Source organism: Sapajus apella, unplaced genomic scaffold (genome assembly GCF_009761245.1).
Source record: "Sapajus apella isolate SASKATOON/1434 unplaced genomic scaffold, GSC_monkey_1.0 scaffold114, whole genome shotgun sequence".
Lineage (NCBI taxonomy): Eukaryota > Metazoa > Chordata > Mammalia > Primates > Cebidae > Sapajus > Sapajus apella.
This window is the reverse complement of record NW_022437054.1, coordinates 167,632-185,393: the sequence shown is the minus strand read 5'-3', so window position 1 is coordinate 185,393 and position 17,762 is coordinate 167,632. Positions and strand designations below refer to the sequence as shown.

The 17,762-nt window shown below is 42.2% G+C and overlaps 1 protein-coding gene across 3 annotated transcripts in view; it reads left to right on the top strand.

The window, feature by feature from the left end:
* The window catches only part of ATP8A2 (ATPase phospholipid transporting 8A2), a 643,075-nt gene that overhangs the window by 487,422 nt on the left and 137,891 nt on the right, over positions 1-17,762 (top strand). For all 3 annotated transcript variants that reach the window (XM_032260055.1, XM_032260056.1, XM_032260057.1), the window contains exons 31-33: positions 5,706-5,767; positions 6,313-6,369; positions 7,795-7,902. In XM_032260055.1, the coding sequence (XP_032115946.1) occupies positions 5,706-5,767; positions 6,313-6,369; positions 7,795-7,902 (227 nt within the window). The remainder of the gene's footprint in view (positions 1-5,705; positions 5,768-6,312; positions 6,370-7,794; positions 7,903-17,762) is intronic.

Genomic DNA, 17,762 nt, shown 5'->3' with positions numbered 1-17,762 from the left:
AAAAAAAAAAAAAAATCCATGGGGCTGATTTAGCAGCTGCAGTCCTTAGCCTCTTAGAGTTCCCTGTCTGAAAGGAGCCTTAGAGAAAACTCAGTTGTCATAATTTGCATCTGATATAAAAATCTTCGTTTTATAGGTGAGGAATTGAGACTCGGAACCTGAAATTTTAAAAAACTAGATAATGGCAGAGCTGGAGCAAGAGAGCGGGACTTGTAAATCTCGTAATTGGGACTTTCTCCGCTAACCCCACTTCTCTTCTCTCCATCTCATGTTTTGTCTGGTAATGTGGTCATGTTTCATTGCTGTCTGTTCTTTCTCTCGTGAACTTAAAATGCGAATCATTTGGTATGAAGTTTTCATGTGTCTTCCTGTATTCATATGACGAGAACCAGGCTTCTCCATCCCAAGTTAGTGACACCACTGTTTACCTACATACTCCAGCCAAAAACTTTGTTGATTCCTCACATTCTCCTCTATCCTACATCCAAATCATAAGAAAACGTTTTTTTTTTTTTCTCTTTTTTGAAGAAACAGGGTGTTGCTCTGTCACCCAGGCTGGAGTGCAGTGGTGTGATCATAGCTCATTGCAGCTTCAGCCTCCTGGACTTAAGCAATCCTGTCATGTAGCTGGAACTACAGGCATGCACCAGCATACCTGGCTAGTTTTAAAAAAATTTTTCATAAAGATAGGGTTACCCAGACTGGTCTCAAACTCCTGTGTTCAAGCAGTCCTCCTGCCTCAGCCTCCTAAAGTACTGGGATTCCAGGTGTGGGCCGCTATACCTGGCCAAATGCTGTCATTTCTACCTTCAAAACCTTTTTAAGTGGCATCTGTCCAAGCCTCTCTGGGCCTCCATTGTCCAATAGAACCTTCTGTGAGGATGGAAATGTTCTCTGTCTGTACTGCCTGATACAGTAGTCATTAGCCACATGGGTCTATTGTGTATTTTAAATGACTGAGGGACTGAAGTTTTTATAGCAGCTTTATTGAGGTATAACTTATATACCATCTAATTCATTTACAGTTTGCAATTCTATGGATTTTTAACATATTCATGGATTTTAACATATTCATGGATTTGTACAGCTATCACCACAATACATTATAGAACATTTTTATCACCCTCAAAAGAAACCTTAATTATTAGGAGTTACTCCCCACTTTCCCCAAGCGCCTCCAGTACGTGGAAACCACTGGTCTATTGTCTGTCTCTGTAGATGTGCCCACTTCTGGATGTTTCATAGAGATGGAATATGTGGCCTTTGGCGTCTGGCTTCTTCACTTAGCATAAGCTTTTCAAGGTTCATCCATGTTGTAGCATGTATCCGTTCTTCATTCCTTTTTATTGCCTGATAGTGTTCTATCATATTGATACACCACATCTTACTTACCAGTTCACAGTTAATGGACATTTGGGTTATAAATAGGCTGTTGTGAATAATGAATAACGCTGTTCATTATTTTAAGCTATTATGAATAATTATAATGATGGTGCTAGAGCATTTAGGTACAAGGTTTTATGTGTTTCATTTGTACGTTTCAATTTCTCTCGGGTATGTACCTGGGAGTAGAATGGGTAGGTCACATGGTAACTATACGTAGCCCTCTGAGGAACTGCCTCATGGTTTTCTAGGGTTTGCACCATCTCACTTTCCCACCAGCAATGTGTGAAAGATATAATTTCTCCACATCTTGTTACTGTCTGTTTTTTTTGTAGGCACCCCAGTGGGGGTTAAGTGGTATCTCATTGTGAGATAAAGTTCCACAGGGTAATCATTGTGGTTTTGATTTTGTATTTCTTTAATGGCTAATGATGTTTAACTGTTCTTCATGCACTTATTGTCCATTTTGATATCTTCTTTGCAAAAATGTCTATTCAGACCCTTTCTCTATTTTTAAATTTTTTGGGGGAGTGCTTTTATTGTTTAGTTATAGGAGTTCTTTGTGTATTTTGGATACAGGATTCAGATACATAATTTGCAAGTATTTTTTCCATTTTTCAAGATGTCTTTTTATTTTCTTGCTGTTGTCCTTTGAAGCACAAAGTTTCTAATTTTGAAGAGCCTGCTTCATCTACATTCTTCTTTCCTCATTGTGCTTTTGGTGCCACATCTAAGAAACCATTGCCAGATTCAATGTCATAAAGATGCAAAAGTTTTATCATAAGAGTTTTATAGTTTCACAACTCAAAAAAAAGTCAAATACTGCATGCTCTCACTTATAATTAGTAGCTAAGCAATTTGTACACATGGAAATAGAGTGTGGAATGATGGGTGCTGGAGACTCAGACGGGTGAGAGGGTGGGAAGGAAAACAGTGATAAGAAATTCCTTGAATAGATACAATGAGCGTTATTCAGGTGATGGAGACACTGAAAACCCAGACTTCACTCCAATATGTCCATGTAACAAAATTGCACTTGCACCCCTTAAATTTACATCAATTTAAAAAAGTGATTTTACAGTGTTGGTGCTATGATCCATTTTTTAAATATTTTATTGTGATAAAAACATCAGCTTTGCCATTGTAACTATTTTAAGCGTACAATTCAGAGACATTAACTGCAGAATGTTATGCAACCGTCAGCACTATGCTTTTCCAAAACTTTTTCATCACCCCAAACTGAAACTCAGTGCTCATTAAGCAGTAACTCCTCATTCTCCCCTTCCTCCCGAGCGTCAGGTAGGAATGGATTTTTTATTGTATTTTTTTCAATTAATTTAAATGTAAACAACTGAATGCATCTGGTGACTACCATATTGGGCTGCATAGTTAGAACACGACTAGGAGCATCCTCTTGGATGGGTTGCTACAGTCATTTCTAAGCCGGCTTTGCATCTATTGTTATTCCATTTATGGATATGGTCCTTTCTCCCATAAAAGCTGGACTATTCCTTTAAGAATGTAACTTATACCATTTCATTTCCACCTCTAAATCTTCATGTGGTTACTTATCACAATTAACAAAGAAATCCAGGCTCTTCACTGTGGTCTGCATTTGTCTGCCCTTTCGACTGTCTCCATCTCCTTTGCCTTCTCCCAGTGCCTGCAGCCCAGCTGGTCTCTACAGTGATCCTTGAGCTCATCAAGTGCTGTCTGTATTCTGACTCTGCAGTTTCTCTTCTCTGCCTGGAACACTCGCCCTGTCAATCCCCATTTAGCTCACTCAGATCTCTCAAATGCCACCTCCTCACAAAAATTGTTCCAGAGCTCCCTATCTAAAATGGCAAACCCTGTCACCTGGATGCTGTTACTTTATGTTGTATCTCCTGTGTTTTATTCTCATTTTTTTATTAAGAGAAGGTCTTAGTCTGTCACCTAGGCTGGAGTGCACTGTTGCAGTCATGGCTCACTGAAGCCTCAAACTCCACATCTCAAGCAATTCTCCCACCTCAGCCTCCCAAGTAGCTGGGACCACAGGCAAGCACCACCAAACTTGGCTAATACATTTCTTTCCACTACACTCAGCTAATACATTTATTTCCCTCCCCTCCTTTCCCCTTCCCTTCCCTTCCTCTCTCTCTCTCCTTCCTTCCTTCCTTCCTTCCTTCCTTCCTTCCTTCCTTCCTTCTTTTTTCTTTCCTTCCTGTCTCACTCTGTTGCCCACACTGGAGTGTAATGGCATGATCACTCACTCCAACCTCCGCCTCCCAGGTTCAAGCAATTCTCCTGCCTCAGCCTCCTGATCAGCTGGGATTACAGGCACGTGCCACCAAACCCAGCTAATTTTTTGTATTGTTAGTAGAGATGGCTTTCACCGTGTTAGGCAGGATGGTCTCTATCTCCTGATCTCATGATCCACCCATCTCAGCCTCCCAAAGTCCTGGGATTACAGGCGTGAGCCTCTACACCCGGCCTCCCTTACTTTTTTAGCTTACTCCTTTCCTTCCCTTTTAATGAAGTCCTGCCTAAGCTCCAGTCTGTCCTTGCCACCTCTCCCCTGAGCTTTGAGACTATTCCTTTTTAAGTCAGTGGCTACGGCTCTCCCTGCTCTCCTGGTGTAACTCTACCCAGCATCAGGCCCTCTGTTTAGAGCAGTGCATGATGTTGCTTTCCTGGTTCATCTCCCCTTATCCACAGATTTACCTGGCTGGAATAAGGAGACAGCATGTGCCCAGGGGCTGGATTCAGGGACCCATGATTACCCAGTCCCACTTAGGGCTCCATCGTTATGCTATTTTAGGAAAATAAATAGATCTTGATTCTCTAATAAGAGTGGGATTCTTCAACCAGCATTGGGTAAATCAGCAAGCCCAGATATGTGTGTACATAGCAGCTATTGTTTGGAAATTTGAACACAGACATCCTTCTCTTCCCAGCCTGTGGGACACAAACCAGGACTGAGTATAAAAAAGAATAAAACCAGCTGGGTGCGGTGGCTCACGCTTGTAATCCCAGCACTTCAGGAGGCCAAGGTGGTTGGATCATAAGGTCAGGAGTTTAAGACCAGCCTGGACAACATGGTGAAACCCCATCTCTACTAAAAATACAAAAAAAAAAAAATAGCCACCTGTAATCTGAGGCTGAGGCAGGAGAATTGCTTGAACCTAGGAGGTGCAGGTTACAGTGAGCCAAGATAGCGCCACTGCACTGCAGCCTGGGTGACAGAGCAAGACTCCATCTCAAAACACAAACAAACAAACAAAAAACAAATGCCACATGTTCTCTCTTATAAGCGGGAACTAAACACTGGGTACACATGAACATTAAAGATGAGAACAGTAGACGCTGGGGAACTTGACGAGAGTTAGGGAAGAAAGGCTTGGAAAACTACCCCTTGAGTACTATGCTCACTACCTGGTGTCAGTCATTTGTACTCCAGACCTCAGCATCACACAGTATACCTTTGTAACAAACTGCATGCGTACCCCCAAATCTAAAACAAAAGTTGAAAGAAATAATAATAAAGGGAGGTTGGCTGTGTCATCCAAGGAAACCAAGCCTGAGGTTAAAATAGGCTCTGACCACTCAGGACAAAAAACAGATTTCTCTGTGCAGGTGCAGATTTCTCTGTGCAGAGATGAAGAAACAACTCTAATAGCGTTCTGCTTTAATGGTTGTTATATACATTAACATAGCCATCCTTGAAAAGGAAAATGTAGGAAAACTGAAGCTTTAAATCCTTCTTGTATTTTCTAAACTTCTGTCATTGGAGTACTTGTATTCCCCCAATTGATAGACTCCAGAAGTTCATACAGTTGCAAATGAGAACATGAGTAGTAAATACCCCCCAAATTCTTTCCAAATGCAGTCATTATGAATTGATTTAATATGCATGTAGTTATCCTTTTATTGGTCCATAATTCCAATTTAGCAAAAATTAAAGATGAATCATAAAGGAACACTTGGAAAAAGCCCCAACATTGGTGGCACTTAATAAAAATAGATGAATATGTTCTTATTCCTTTTAAAAAAAAAACTGGACAAAGGTAAATTTTAATGTTTATAAAAAGGTAAATTTCAGTGCAGATCAAGTGGTTGGTTGGTTTCTTGGAAGCTTGACTTTATTTGCTTCATTTGGAGAGAATGTAAGATGAAAAAGTTCATCATTAGCAAGAGAAGTGGGTGTTAGAATCACAGGATGGGATTCTAAAGTATTCTGTGAGTTGATGGATGTTCCCAAAGTTCCCTGTTTAATGTTCTGAGTTAAACAGGTGGCCATGTTCAGTTCCTTGGATATTAATAGTAACTTCTTTGTTTTTCAGATACTGTGTTGGCCAGTGGTCATGCCACCGACTATTTATTTGTTGGAAACATTGTTTACACAGTAAGTTTATCTCTGCTTGTTAAGCCGTTCTTAAACAACTCATGTGGTTCGCACTTCTCTAAACCCTTAAAAAGGGCCTTCCTCATTATTATTATTTATTTCAAACCTTCAAAATGTATTTTATATGTCCTTTAAAGTTCAAAATGATTGTGAAATGCTTACATCATCCTTTCTGAAGGTTATGCAGAGTCAAGGTTTCTGGACAGGTGGTTAACAGATTTCTCCATTCTTCAAACGACCATGTTACATCTACCTGTAAAGGAAAACAACACTCAGAAAGGTGCTTTCTCCCAAGCTAAGGAAAGGGCAAGACTGTTATTTATGAGAAAGACTGTTACTAGAATGAAAGCCCTTCTGGAAGTGAAGCTGCCTGTATGTTCCCTGAAAATAACCCCTAGAGAATTAGCTACCGAGATGGTGCATACTTGCGAACCAGAGCTGCCTTGGAGAAGCTAGCTCTGGAGTGGAGAGATGGGATTTCTCACGGAAAGGGAAAATAACTCACTGAGAATCACGTTTTTCCAAACTGTTTTTTATTTTCACAGTATGTTGTTGTTACTGTTTGTCTGAAAGCTGGTTTGGAGACTACAGCTTGGACTAAAGTAAGTTTTCTCTCAAATTGTTTCTCTGTTCAGTATAGTTAGTTTTCATGCTATAGTTTCTTTTTAAGCCTTGGAGAAACAATAAGCAATATCTGGCTATCTTATTTCAGATTTTGTATGTAAAAATTGTGGTTTGATCTTTATCAGGTAAATTTGCAATCCAAAGTCTCTTGGTGATTCATTTGCTTGGCACATAATACAGCTCTAAGCTGTTGACCGTCATCTCATTTCAGATATATATGCTCATTGTAAAAACAAAAACCATATATACACACACTGGAAAATATAGAAGGACAAAAAACATTTAATGTCCATAATTTTACCACCAAGAGGCAGTCACCATTAATGCTTTCCTGTGGAAACTTCCAGACTTCATCCTATGTCTGCATGTGTGTGTATTTTTTAATAAGATGATACATTATAGAACATAGGACTTTGTAATCCCTTTTAATTAAATATATATTAGGGACTTTGTAATCCCTTTTAATTAAATATATATTAGGCACATTTTCTGTGCCTTAAAATATTCAGCAAAATTATCGTTCGTAAAGAGTATTGCGTTTTACAGACGTTCCATCATTTATTTCATCAGTCTCTTCTTTTAGACATTTCAGTTATTTCCAGCATTTAAAGATTATAACTAAAGCTTAATGTGTGTCTCTCACGAAGTCTCATGACCTGGCTGCTGTTTAAATGCTCTGCTAAGAAAGATGGGGAATGGACTGGAGGTCAGTGTGGGAATCCCCTAAGAGACAGTAGCAATTAATCTGGGTCAGAGGTGATGATGACTTCACTTAGGATGTTAGAGAAGGAGGTAAGGAGAAGTGGTCAGAGTCTAGATTCAGTTTTATCTTTTTAAAAGCTAACAGAACTGACATATGGATTAGACTGTGGGGTGTGAAGAGACAAGTCAAAGAGGAGAAAAAATGAACTCAGTAGATGCTTAAAGGGGCATTGTTAAGAGGCAGTATCCATTTCAGATTAAAGAAAAAACTCTTGCCTAAAGGAATGGAACAATCCAAGTCTTGAAATTATAAATAAAAACATCTTATTTTGTCTGTTCAGCCACTCTGTTGCGAGAGTAATGAGTCCTTATTGCATGTACCCCCGGATTGGAGCAAACACTTGCCATGAGCTGAGAGGGGCCCACTGTCACTGTGGGATAAATCTTAGAGTAAGGTCACCTGTGACAGCAAAAGCACCTTCATCTTCAGAGTACTTTGCGGCCATTCATGACTTGAATTCATTGTTAAAAGTTCTGAGACACAGGAATTAGAAAGATTGACTTCCTATTAACTGGTGAGTCATCAGAATCATACCATAAGGAAAGGTAGCTTGGATGCAAGGATTCTGTAGCAAGTGGAGCTCGGGTGAATCTGCCCGGACAGTTGAGAAGCCTGTGTGAGTGTCTGTTTTCCTCTGCAGTTCAGTCATCTGGCTGTCTGGGGAAGCATGCTGACCTGGCTGGTGTTTTTCGGCATCTACTCGACCATCTGGCCCACCATTCCCATTGCTCCAGATATGAGAGGACAGGTGAGTACTCCTGATGGGGAGTGTGCCTTCTGTGTCTTGTGACAGCAGTGTTTCTCCACGTGGGGGTGAGCAGGCTCTCTGTGTCTTACAACCACAGTGAGCTTCAGGAGAGGCTGGCCCTACCTGCTTCCATCAGAATCTATCAAGAGACAAACCAAACCAAAGCACCTAGAAGAGGTCATCCAGTCCACAGAAATGGCATTTGAAGTTTAAAGAATTATGAAAACTGTCAACTTAAATCATCTGGCTTATTGGCATGCCCACATTTCCATCATAAATGATGCGTTACTTACAGATAGTACTGATGTGTACAGTTTGAAAACTGGAGCTATTTTGAGTGGTTCCTAATCCAGTGATGACACCGATTACAGTTTTGATGTTGTACTCTGGTTTGCTGTTATACTCTGCTGGGTCACCTGTGAGAGATGGATCTCACAGCTCTATGAACCAGATCACTGATAGACCAGAATCTCTCATTGTTCATCTCTTTGAGCTAGAGAGGCCGAGATTAAAGAACTTCACACTCATTTGAACGGTTTTTTTTCTTTCATATTATCTTTGTCCAGTGCATGAGGTTGAGCCATCAACAGTGACCAACTGGATCCTAGAATCCACAGTATTGGGTATGGAGAGGAATGAGCTTGACAGTCCTGTGGTCCACACCTCCTCAGTTTACCAAGGAAGCTGTGCAGGCCCAGGTCTCCAAGCCCACCCCAGACCCCACCCTGGGTTTGCCCATATCCAGCACTGCCCTTAGACCCCAAGAGCTGCTGGACCCTCCGCTTTAGAGGACTCTGGTCTGGCCCTCTGTGGCTGGGTGTGTTTCTCGGCACAGAGTGAAAAGCTGTGATGCACACAGCCAGTCTTCCCATTCGTAATCTATTCCCTGGGCTTCCAGGACCCCGTGTTTCCTTCCCAAACAGCCAGAAGCCTGATGCCCAGGCCTACTCTGTCCTCTTTCTGTATCCAGGCCAGTGTGTACACCCCTGGGCCCAATGGGAACTGTTTGCAAGAGTGTGCACTGAGTAGATTGATGGTGTTCCTGCCCACATTTGCAGGATGCTCATGCAGGGACACAGAACCCGGGGTGGGAAGGGAACAGTGGGTCAGGCTTCCATTGGTCTTCCTGCCCCAGGATACATATTTTAGAGCCAGGCCTGTGCATGGCACACCTGGCTGCTAACTCTGCCTTACTTTGTAGAAATGAACAAAACCTCCTGGGTCCACCCAAGTCTGGACCATGTCTAGCAGCTGTCTCTCGTGAGATAGCCCAGGGTAGCATTACTTGCCATAGCTCTGTCAGCTAATAGCCCAGGGTGTCCAAGACCTTCACTGAGTGTGGGCGCTGAGCAGGATGAACCTGTCCTATAAGAGTGGACTTGCATGTCCTCTAATGCATCTTTGCTTTCTGTAAGAAAAGAGGACAAGCATAGGAGGTACGTTTCAGTTATTTTTCAAATCCAGGTGGTAGAGGAAATTAGAGGGTGTTCAATGAACCCAGAAGATTGCTGTGTAGCAAAATGAGCATTTTCCAACAAAGATATTTTGTGTTTAAACAAATCAGTTCTATTTTAAAGCAATGTGATTGTTCCACACAAAAAGCAAACCAAGAAAATTATCCACTACAAGGCAACAATCCTTTGGTAAAGCATTGGTGCTTAGAATATCTGCTTTGTCTTCTCTTCCTTCTGGTTCAGGGTGGATCTGCTGTGATGAACATTTCATCTGGGGAATTTTATGATGCTGTAGAATAGATGGGGCCTCAGCTGATGGCCATAGACAGTTTTCTAAATTAGAGAGTGACAGCTGACAGAACGGGGTCACTTGGCACTTGACTAGCAGACAAAGCCCATTCCTTTGAAAGCCCCTCTGGTGTCCTAGACAGAGAGCTGTGTCAGGGGGCCAAATGTGCTTCAGTAACTCCAAATGTGCGTGAGTTAGGCTGCTTGCCAACTCTCACTCCCATCGAGATACTGACTTTGGAACTGCAGAAGGACCAGGCTGATCGTGCAGTTACTAAGGTACCACCATTTTCACTGTACCAATCACATAAGCGTGATGTTCTGTATGGTTATAAGGCTCAGATTGATGGTGAAATTTACATATTTAAGGACTCTTCCAGCAGAAATCGAGTGAACTGTTTCTACCATCCAGAAGCAAAGAAGTGATCTTATTAAACCACATTTCACTTTTCTGTAAAAGCTTATTTTTACTTTTATTTGAAACATATCATTTTAATCACTTTATTGGTCAGTTCCTGTGAAGCAAATGATAACGATGTGAAATAGATCACAGCTGGGTGAAACTGAGGTTCTCATCAGGCAGTAAATGAGAGGATTAGTGTAGCTCTCTAGTGGCCAGACTTCCGAGTAGGTACTCTGCTGTCTGAGTCTAAAGAGCCGTGTGTCATCTCTGCTCTTCCTCCAGTGCAGGGGGCACTGAGTGGGTAAAGGGGGCCAGGAAACCAGGTGTAACTTTAGTGGCACAGCCAACATTTCTACTGTTTCACCTGCATCCTGCCACTCTGTATTTTGACTCAGAGGTTTGTTCATTCTTTGAAAAATGGCAGGGAAGTATTAGAAAACATCTTTTTTTAACACTTTTGAAGGACTGCTTGGGCGGATGGTGGCTAAGACAAGTCTGGAGTCTCAGAACTTCCTACTGGCTCAGGAGGACTTGTATGCTGTCATAAAAAGAGATAGGAACTGGGTTCAGGTGTAGTCAGTGAAAGCAATTGGCTCTTTTGGGGAATTACTGAAAATATGCCCGTGCCCTATTCATTCCTGGGGGTCTAGGTTGACAAATGCTTAGGAGCAAACGGTATTCTAGGAAAAGGCCACTTTTTAAAATGACTATTTTAAGAATGCCTCTAGTGATTTTTATGAAGTATTTTTTGTAGTTCACTAAACAGTAGGTTTTTGGCAAGTGAACCTGGTTATGTGAGGTTCTAGAATTAAATTGTTGCCTAATAGTAAACAGCATTTCTCACTCAGAAGCCAGAAAGACATTTGACACACAAAACATTTTGTCTATTCATAACATCTTCAGCCATTGAAAAGATGCATTGTTTCTGCTGGGGGTTTCCTAAACTCATTTGATTAAATATTTCTTTGTCTTGTCCATCATATTTGGAGTTTTTCTCACGGGGGAGAATGCAAGTTTTCCCTGGAGGGCAAAGGAAAGGAAGGGCTATAGAATTGGGTTATTCTACACTATCAAAGAGTCTTTATCTTCCCTAAATCACCTCATGATATGGTATGTGAAACCCAACCAGACAACATGTCAGGAAGTCCCAGTGGAAGTTTCTAAAATCAAAGAAGTCATTTGCATCCTTCCTCTCCTGAAAGTAAGCCACATTTGTGGGATTTTAAGGGGAACCTTACCCTGTTTTTCCATTTTTCTCTTTTCAGGCTTGGATTTGTAGTAAATTAGGTTGTGTCTATCCTGGTGGATGCCAGTCCTCAGCTATGGAAAATAGGTGATGATGTTTTTCCGTGGGGGACCAGGTGTTTTTCTTTTCCCTGGTAGCATAACCAGGAGATAGAATAGATCCCCAAAGCAGATACTTAAAGGTGGAAAATGACAAAAAATCCCTTAGCTCACTGCCTTCCCCAAAGTTGCCTGCTAAAGTAGAGCTTTGAATTGGAAAGATGAGGGAAACTTGATCCTAGACCAGATCAGGAAGTGTGTTTCTGTTTTCTTCATGCATTCCCAACACTTCTGACTTTAGCAGTGCTGGAGGTAATGCCATCTTACTTGATCTTTATTCAAAAGTCCGGAGACCTGGCTGGGTTCATACCCCAGCTATGATAGTTATGTAACCATTGGCAAATCATTTTACTTGCATTAATCTTCTAATCAGCAAAGCCAGAATAATGCCACCCACCTTAATTATCTTGGAGGATTCTGGTGAAACTATAATAGGCCAACCTGTGGGGAATCTAAAACATGCATGCTCTTCATTTTCCTGGAGTGATGAATTGTCTTTGAACCTTCGTAGATAGGAATATTGCTGTGATTTAAACTCCAAATTCTTTTAGCCAAAGAATTTTAACATTTTGTAGGTTCTAAATGGGATGCTTTTCAGTAAGGCCTATTGGCCACCTGCATCCAAATCATCTGTGTTGCTTGTCAAAATGACAACACCCATCCCCCATAATATGTGCAGACAATCACATACACACACACACACACGAACACACAAAGACACACCATGCACACATACAGACACACACATGCACGCGCACACACAGAGACACACACACACACATACACAGACACACATACACAGACACACATAGTGAATTGCAAACTCTAGGTGTGGAATCTCAGCATCTGAGCTTCAGTAAATCTCCAGGCGATTCTTCCCTTTAAAGTCTGAGAACCACTGCTTCAAAACACCAAAAATATGACTCTATTGGAATGGCTTTAGCTCTTGCTGGGTATTACATGTTAAATGTTTATATAAGACAGTCAGCTGGCGATGGTGACCGCCTTCAGGGCGGCTAGCTTTCAAAATAGGGAATTACACCAAAAGACATGACATCGTTCACCACGGAAAAATTCTCCTCACTAACTTTTGCTGCTTTTCCTTTAAAGTTCCTTTTATTGCTAGTAAAAGAGAGGGGAAAAAAACCTTTTGATTTCAAAGCATACAATCTGCAACTCTGCCTCTAGTGCCAAACTCCTGACTCCAGCCAGTTTCTGGAATAGGACAGGCTTTTTTATTATTATGATTATTCTAAATACAAGAATGGGTTTACTGTTGGGTTTTATGTACACACTTGTGTACACACAATGCAAATCCCAGTGGACTATATGTAAACAGAGGAAGGAATGGTTCTGCCATCATGGAATCAGTGATTAATTAATTCTGCATTTCCGCAATCATTTCCCGTGGATTTGTAGCAGGCCTAGGTATGTTCCACGTGAAATTTGCAATGAGCGATGTTTCCCAGTTGTATGTGCTCTAGAAGGGAAACTGAGTAGTTGGGGTGATGTCAAGTAGGTGGCCATCTTTGCTCAGCTACCATTCCAGAATGTCTCTGGAGGATGGGAACTGAGGGGCAGGAATCTGCCTGAGGGTCAGGAAATGACTTGTTTTCAGGTTAAGGTTTGTGGTGTGGGGCATGTTTGGTTGTCTCACATCCATTCTCCTTCACCCTTTCCTAAGGATGCCCAGTGTGCATTCACAGATGTGCTATGACTTCCACCCCGAAGTCCAGGGGAAAACTTCATCCCATACCCTCTGCCACAGTGGCAGGTCAGGAAGCCTGAAGGAGACTCAGGAAGACACTTGCTGGGGGCTTCTAGAATAGCAGCGAGTTCGCTCCTAAAAGAAATCCATGAAAGAGCTGGCTTTCCCATCTGAGCAGCGTGGCTGCTGCTGTGATACTGGGAATGGTTCAGCCACAGGACAAAAACCACCCTCAGAATCCTACTACCTACGGCATGAAAGATAGACTAGGAAGACAAAAAGGCAAACAAAAACAAAAGTCTCTTTTTTATTGTTTTGTTATTTTTTATTTAACAAGTAAAGGACTCCAAAAATCTCTACGCGATTATTGAGACACTGTCTGAAGCCAGCCTCAAAGCCCATCCCAGGTGGGGCGCTCAGCGAGAATTTCCTGTGTGGTGCCTGGCCTGGTGGGCAGCCCCTGCCAAGGAAGCCTCTCTTTATGCAAGTAAGGGTGCTGGGATGTTCCCTTAGCTTCCTCAGTCAAGGAAATAAATTCTTTTTAAAAACAAGCTTAGAGGCCGGGCGCGGTGGCTCACATCTGTAACCCCAGCACTTTGGGAGGCTGAGGCGGGTAAATCACAAGATTAGGAGTTCAAGATCAGCCTGGCCAATATGGTGAAACCCTGTCTCCACTAAAAATACAAAAATTAGCCAGGCGTGGTGGCGTGTGCCTGTAGTCCCAGCTACTCAGGAAACTGAGGCAGAAGAATCGCTTGAGCCTCAGAGGCGGAGGTTGCAATAAGCTGAGATCATGCCACTGCACTCCAGCCTAGGCGACAGCGAGATTCCATCTCAGAAACACACACACACACACACACACACACACACACACAGGCACACACACACACACACACACAGGCACACACACACACAGGCACACACACACACAGGCACGCACACACACACACACAGGCACACACACACACAGGCACACACACACAGGCACACACACACATACAGGAACACACACACACACACACACACACATGCTTAGGACTTCAGCATATTTGAATTGTTTTATTATACTTAAAGGTACAGATTGATTTAAGGAGCTGGTAAAAAATACTTTAGCATTGCAATTATTAGTTTTTAAAATAACATTTCAGAAAACACCTAATGAGCATATCTTAAACTTACTGGAATTAATCTTTAATACAATATTGAATCAACTCGGTCTAGTTTTCCTCAAGTATCGTATTTCAGAAGCCCTCAAGTATCATATTTCATAAAAGGTGTAATTGTCGTTGGTTACATGGTGAGGACGTAGGGTGGTGTGGCTGGTGAGGAGCGGTCAGCCTCATCAAGGAGGAAGTCCCACCAGCAGAGACTTGCCTTTCGGTTCGAAATAACATTGTGACATCTTTTTGTACGGTTTTCTTGAGTATTGAAATTGGTCCAATTATTCGTTGAAGTCCAACTTACATTCTAGCTTTTAAACTCATACATTTTGTGGAATAGTGAGACTCATTTGCAAGAAGTAACACACTGTGTTTCTGGGTGATATTCTCATCAGAACGCAAAGCACGATGAATGAAGTTAAGACGGTACTGACTTCCTGGCTTCTGCTTTACCTGTGACTGCTGTCGCTGGCACCCCGGAGTCCCCCGTCTGTGTGTATTTCCTTCCTAGAAGGCTCCCGACACCAGTCCCTTTCTGAGGCAATCCCTAGAACCAAAAACAAAACTATAACAACAATAAAAAAAAAAAACCTTCTTCATTGGTAATAAAAAGAAAAATAAAAAACATTCACTTGAGCAGTGCTAGCTAGGTGAGTTCTCATAGCCTGTAGATATCTGGGTTGTGAAATCAGAAAACTCAGGCATCCATCAGACAACAGTTCTGTCAAAAAATGGCTTTTGTCATTGTTACACAGAATGCCAACTTGTTTTTGTTTTTCTCCTCCTGGTTAAAAACAAAGGGGAAAGTATATTTTTTTTAAGTTGGAAGCTCCTTAAAGTGGTTTCAGGTTCTTCCAACAGGCAGCGACGGGAACAGAGCTCCCATTATTCTAATTGCCTCTGGGTTCTCTTGAATCCTCCTGGATTAAAGTGACCCGAATCTGATTTCTTTCCTATTCAGTGCGAATGGGGACTGTGAACGTAGGACTTGAACTAAATTAACCTAATGTGTAGGACTTTATAAAGCTAAGCCTACTGTCTGTAATTTCCATAAGTGCATTATTTCTGAGCTTGTTTTTCAGGTGTGTGAAGGAGATAATATCTATCTTAGGATTTAATCGGGAAATTAAAGAAAATCAGGCATGTAAGTAACAGTAGGTAATGTTTATTGAACAATCGAAATGGGAAAAGTTCCCGTGTTCCCCTCACAGGGCATGTGACAGGGAATGGCTCGCATCTTCAGTGCCCCACTGATCAAATCTCTAGGGGAGTGTACAGATGGGCAGGCTGTGGGCCTTCAACCCCACAGCAGTGTCTAGGGGTGAATGTTTACAGTTTCTGAAGTCCCAGTGGGCATGTGCTTACTGTGTGCTCTTTCAGTTTAGCTGTCCATAGGCAGCTTGTGTTAACCAGCTCAATTAGACCCTCCACCTTGTCGCAAGGACAGGGGGACTTTCTGTATCCTGGGTTCTTGCCTTGGTGTACTGGAAGAATCAGATCATATGTGGGTTTGGAGAATGAGTGCAAGGTTTTATTGAGTGGAGGTAGCTCTCAGCAGGCAGGGGAGCCAGAAGGGAGATGCTTTTTCCCCTGGGTTGGGCTGCCTGGTGGCCAGCTTTCCTCCGCCTGCTCTGGCCAAACTCTGTGTCATTCTGGTGGCAGGTGGCCTTTCAGTGCACTGGTGCCCGTCAGTGTGTTCCTCTAGATGCCCAGCTGCCCGTGTGTTCCTCTGCTGATCTGCTCCTCTCGATGTTCAGACATCCAGCCACCTGTGTTTCTGCCTGCTAGGGTCTTGGGGTTTCTGTAGGCACAGAATGGGGGTGTGGCAGGCCAGGGTGGTCTTGGAAAATGCAACATTTTGGCAGGAAATGCCTGACCTCACCTAGGTCCCTGGGCACAGGCCTAGGGGCGGGGCCCTAGCCAGGGACCATGCCCTTCCCCACTTCCATATCATTCAAAGGGACCTCACCCTTCCCTTCCCAGAACTTCCCTTCCGTATCACAATTACTACATATTAGACAAAACATATTCATGAAAACATGTTTAATATATGCAATTACATGTGTAATGAAGTAACCATCAGCTCATTTAGTAATCTGCAACCACATGAGGAAACTGAGGCTTGAAGAGAAAGGACCAGTCTCCTGGCCAGGCAGGGAGTGCAGTAACTGGGATTCGCCTGGAGTCGGCTGCACTCCAGGCTGAGTCTTCTCACTTTGTGACCATGGAAAGCAGCTACGGTGACGATGAACCAGGTGTTGGAAATGTTGCTCAATTCTCCTTAACATTTTGCTTTTAATAAATTTTATCTGAAGTGACTCACCCTGCGATGCAATAGAATTTTTAAAATATGAATGTTGAGTTAGAAGGAATAAGCGGACTTTGTGTGTGAGCTGCAATTGTCTGCCCATGAACCCAGTCTTTTTTAAAGTTAAGCAGGTTTCAAACAACAGGATTTATTTTCTACATACATTATGGAAAGCCTTCATTCTGTCAGTCCTTGCCTTCCCTTCCCCCATTTACGATTTCCTCCATTTCGGCAGTTCATTTTCTTTTTGGCCTCTCATTTCAAGGATACTGTGTGTTAATTAGAGGCCAGGCGGGTTTGCTTGTGAGTGGTTTTTTTTTTCCTTCAGAGGTTTTGTTGTGGTGTTGGCATTGGTCATTCATTCTGATGTTAATTTTTAAAGTCTCTGTCAGCAAATTAAAGTGCACATTACATGCTGATTTTGTTTGTTTGTAATATTTATGCTCAGTGGTTACAGTGCACATTTGATGTGGTTTTGAACTTCTCCTTTCTTGAAACATGTGCAAGTGTGTATGTGGGCCACTCTTGTTAAGACTCTGCACAGGGGTTTTCTTCTCTGACAACTGCAGAGGGAGGTGGCCTTGTCTGATGGCTGGACATCGTCATCCTCACGCTTCCCCCACCCAGAGATGGCAGGGATCTTCAGATTTATCCTATTTAAAAGGTAGAAAAGTGCCAGAAAAAGGCCACCAAGTCCAGTTATGTAAGCAAACATGGCCATGGTAGGTTCGAGAAAAGAAAAGCATATCATGCTACTAACCATGTACCAAGGTGTTTCTGTTTTATATAAATAATGAGGCAAAAGCTATTGTGGACAGTATCTGAGAGGCCCAAAATAGTGAACAGACTCTAAGTAGGTGAGATTTTCAGTGACCGTTGCTTACATCAGCAGTATAAAATATTGAAGCATCCGTTGAGTAAACTGGATGCTTTCTGAACTTTGATTAACCAGGTGTCGTAAGTGTTTGGCATTCCTTTGGCTAAAGACAGGAAAGAGAAACCAAGGTGGCTTGTGTCTCTGCTCGCATGTGTACCTTGATTCGCAAGAATTTTTTAATGATTGAAACCTGATTTCAGTGCACGCTGGAAACTGAAAGACGGACATATTTGAATGTGCAGAATGCTTTCCACTGTGCTGTGAAGACAAACCCTATCCACTTTGCTTAGCAGGAGCAAAGACATCTCTTGTGCAGGG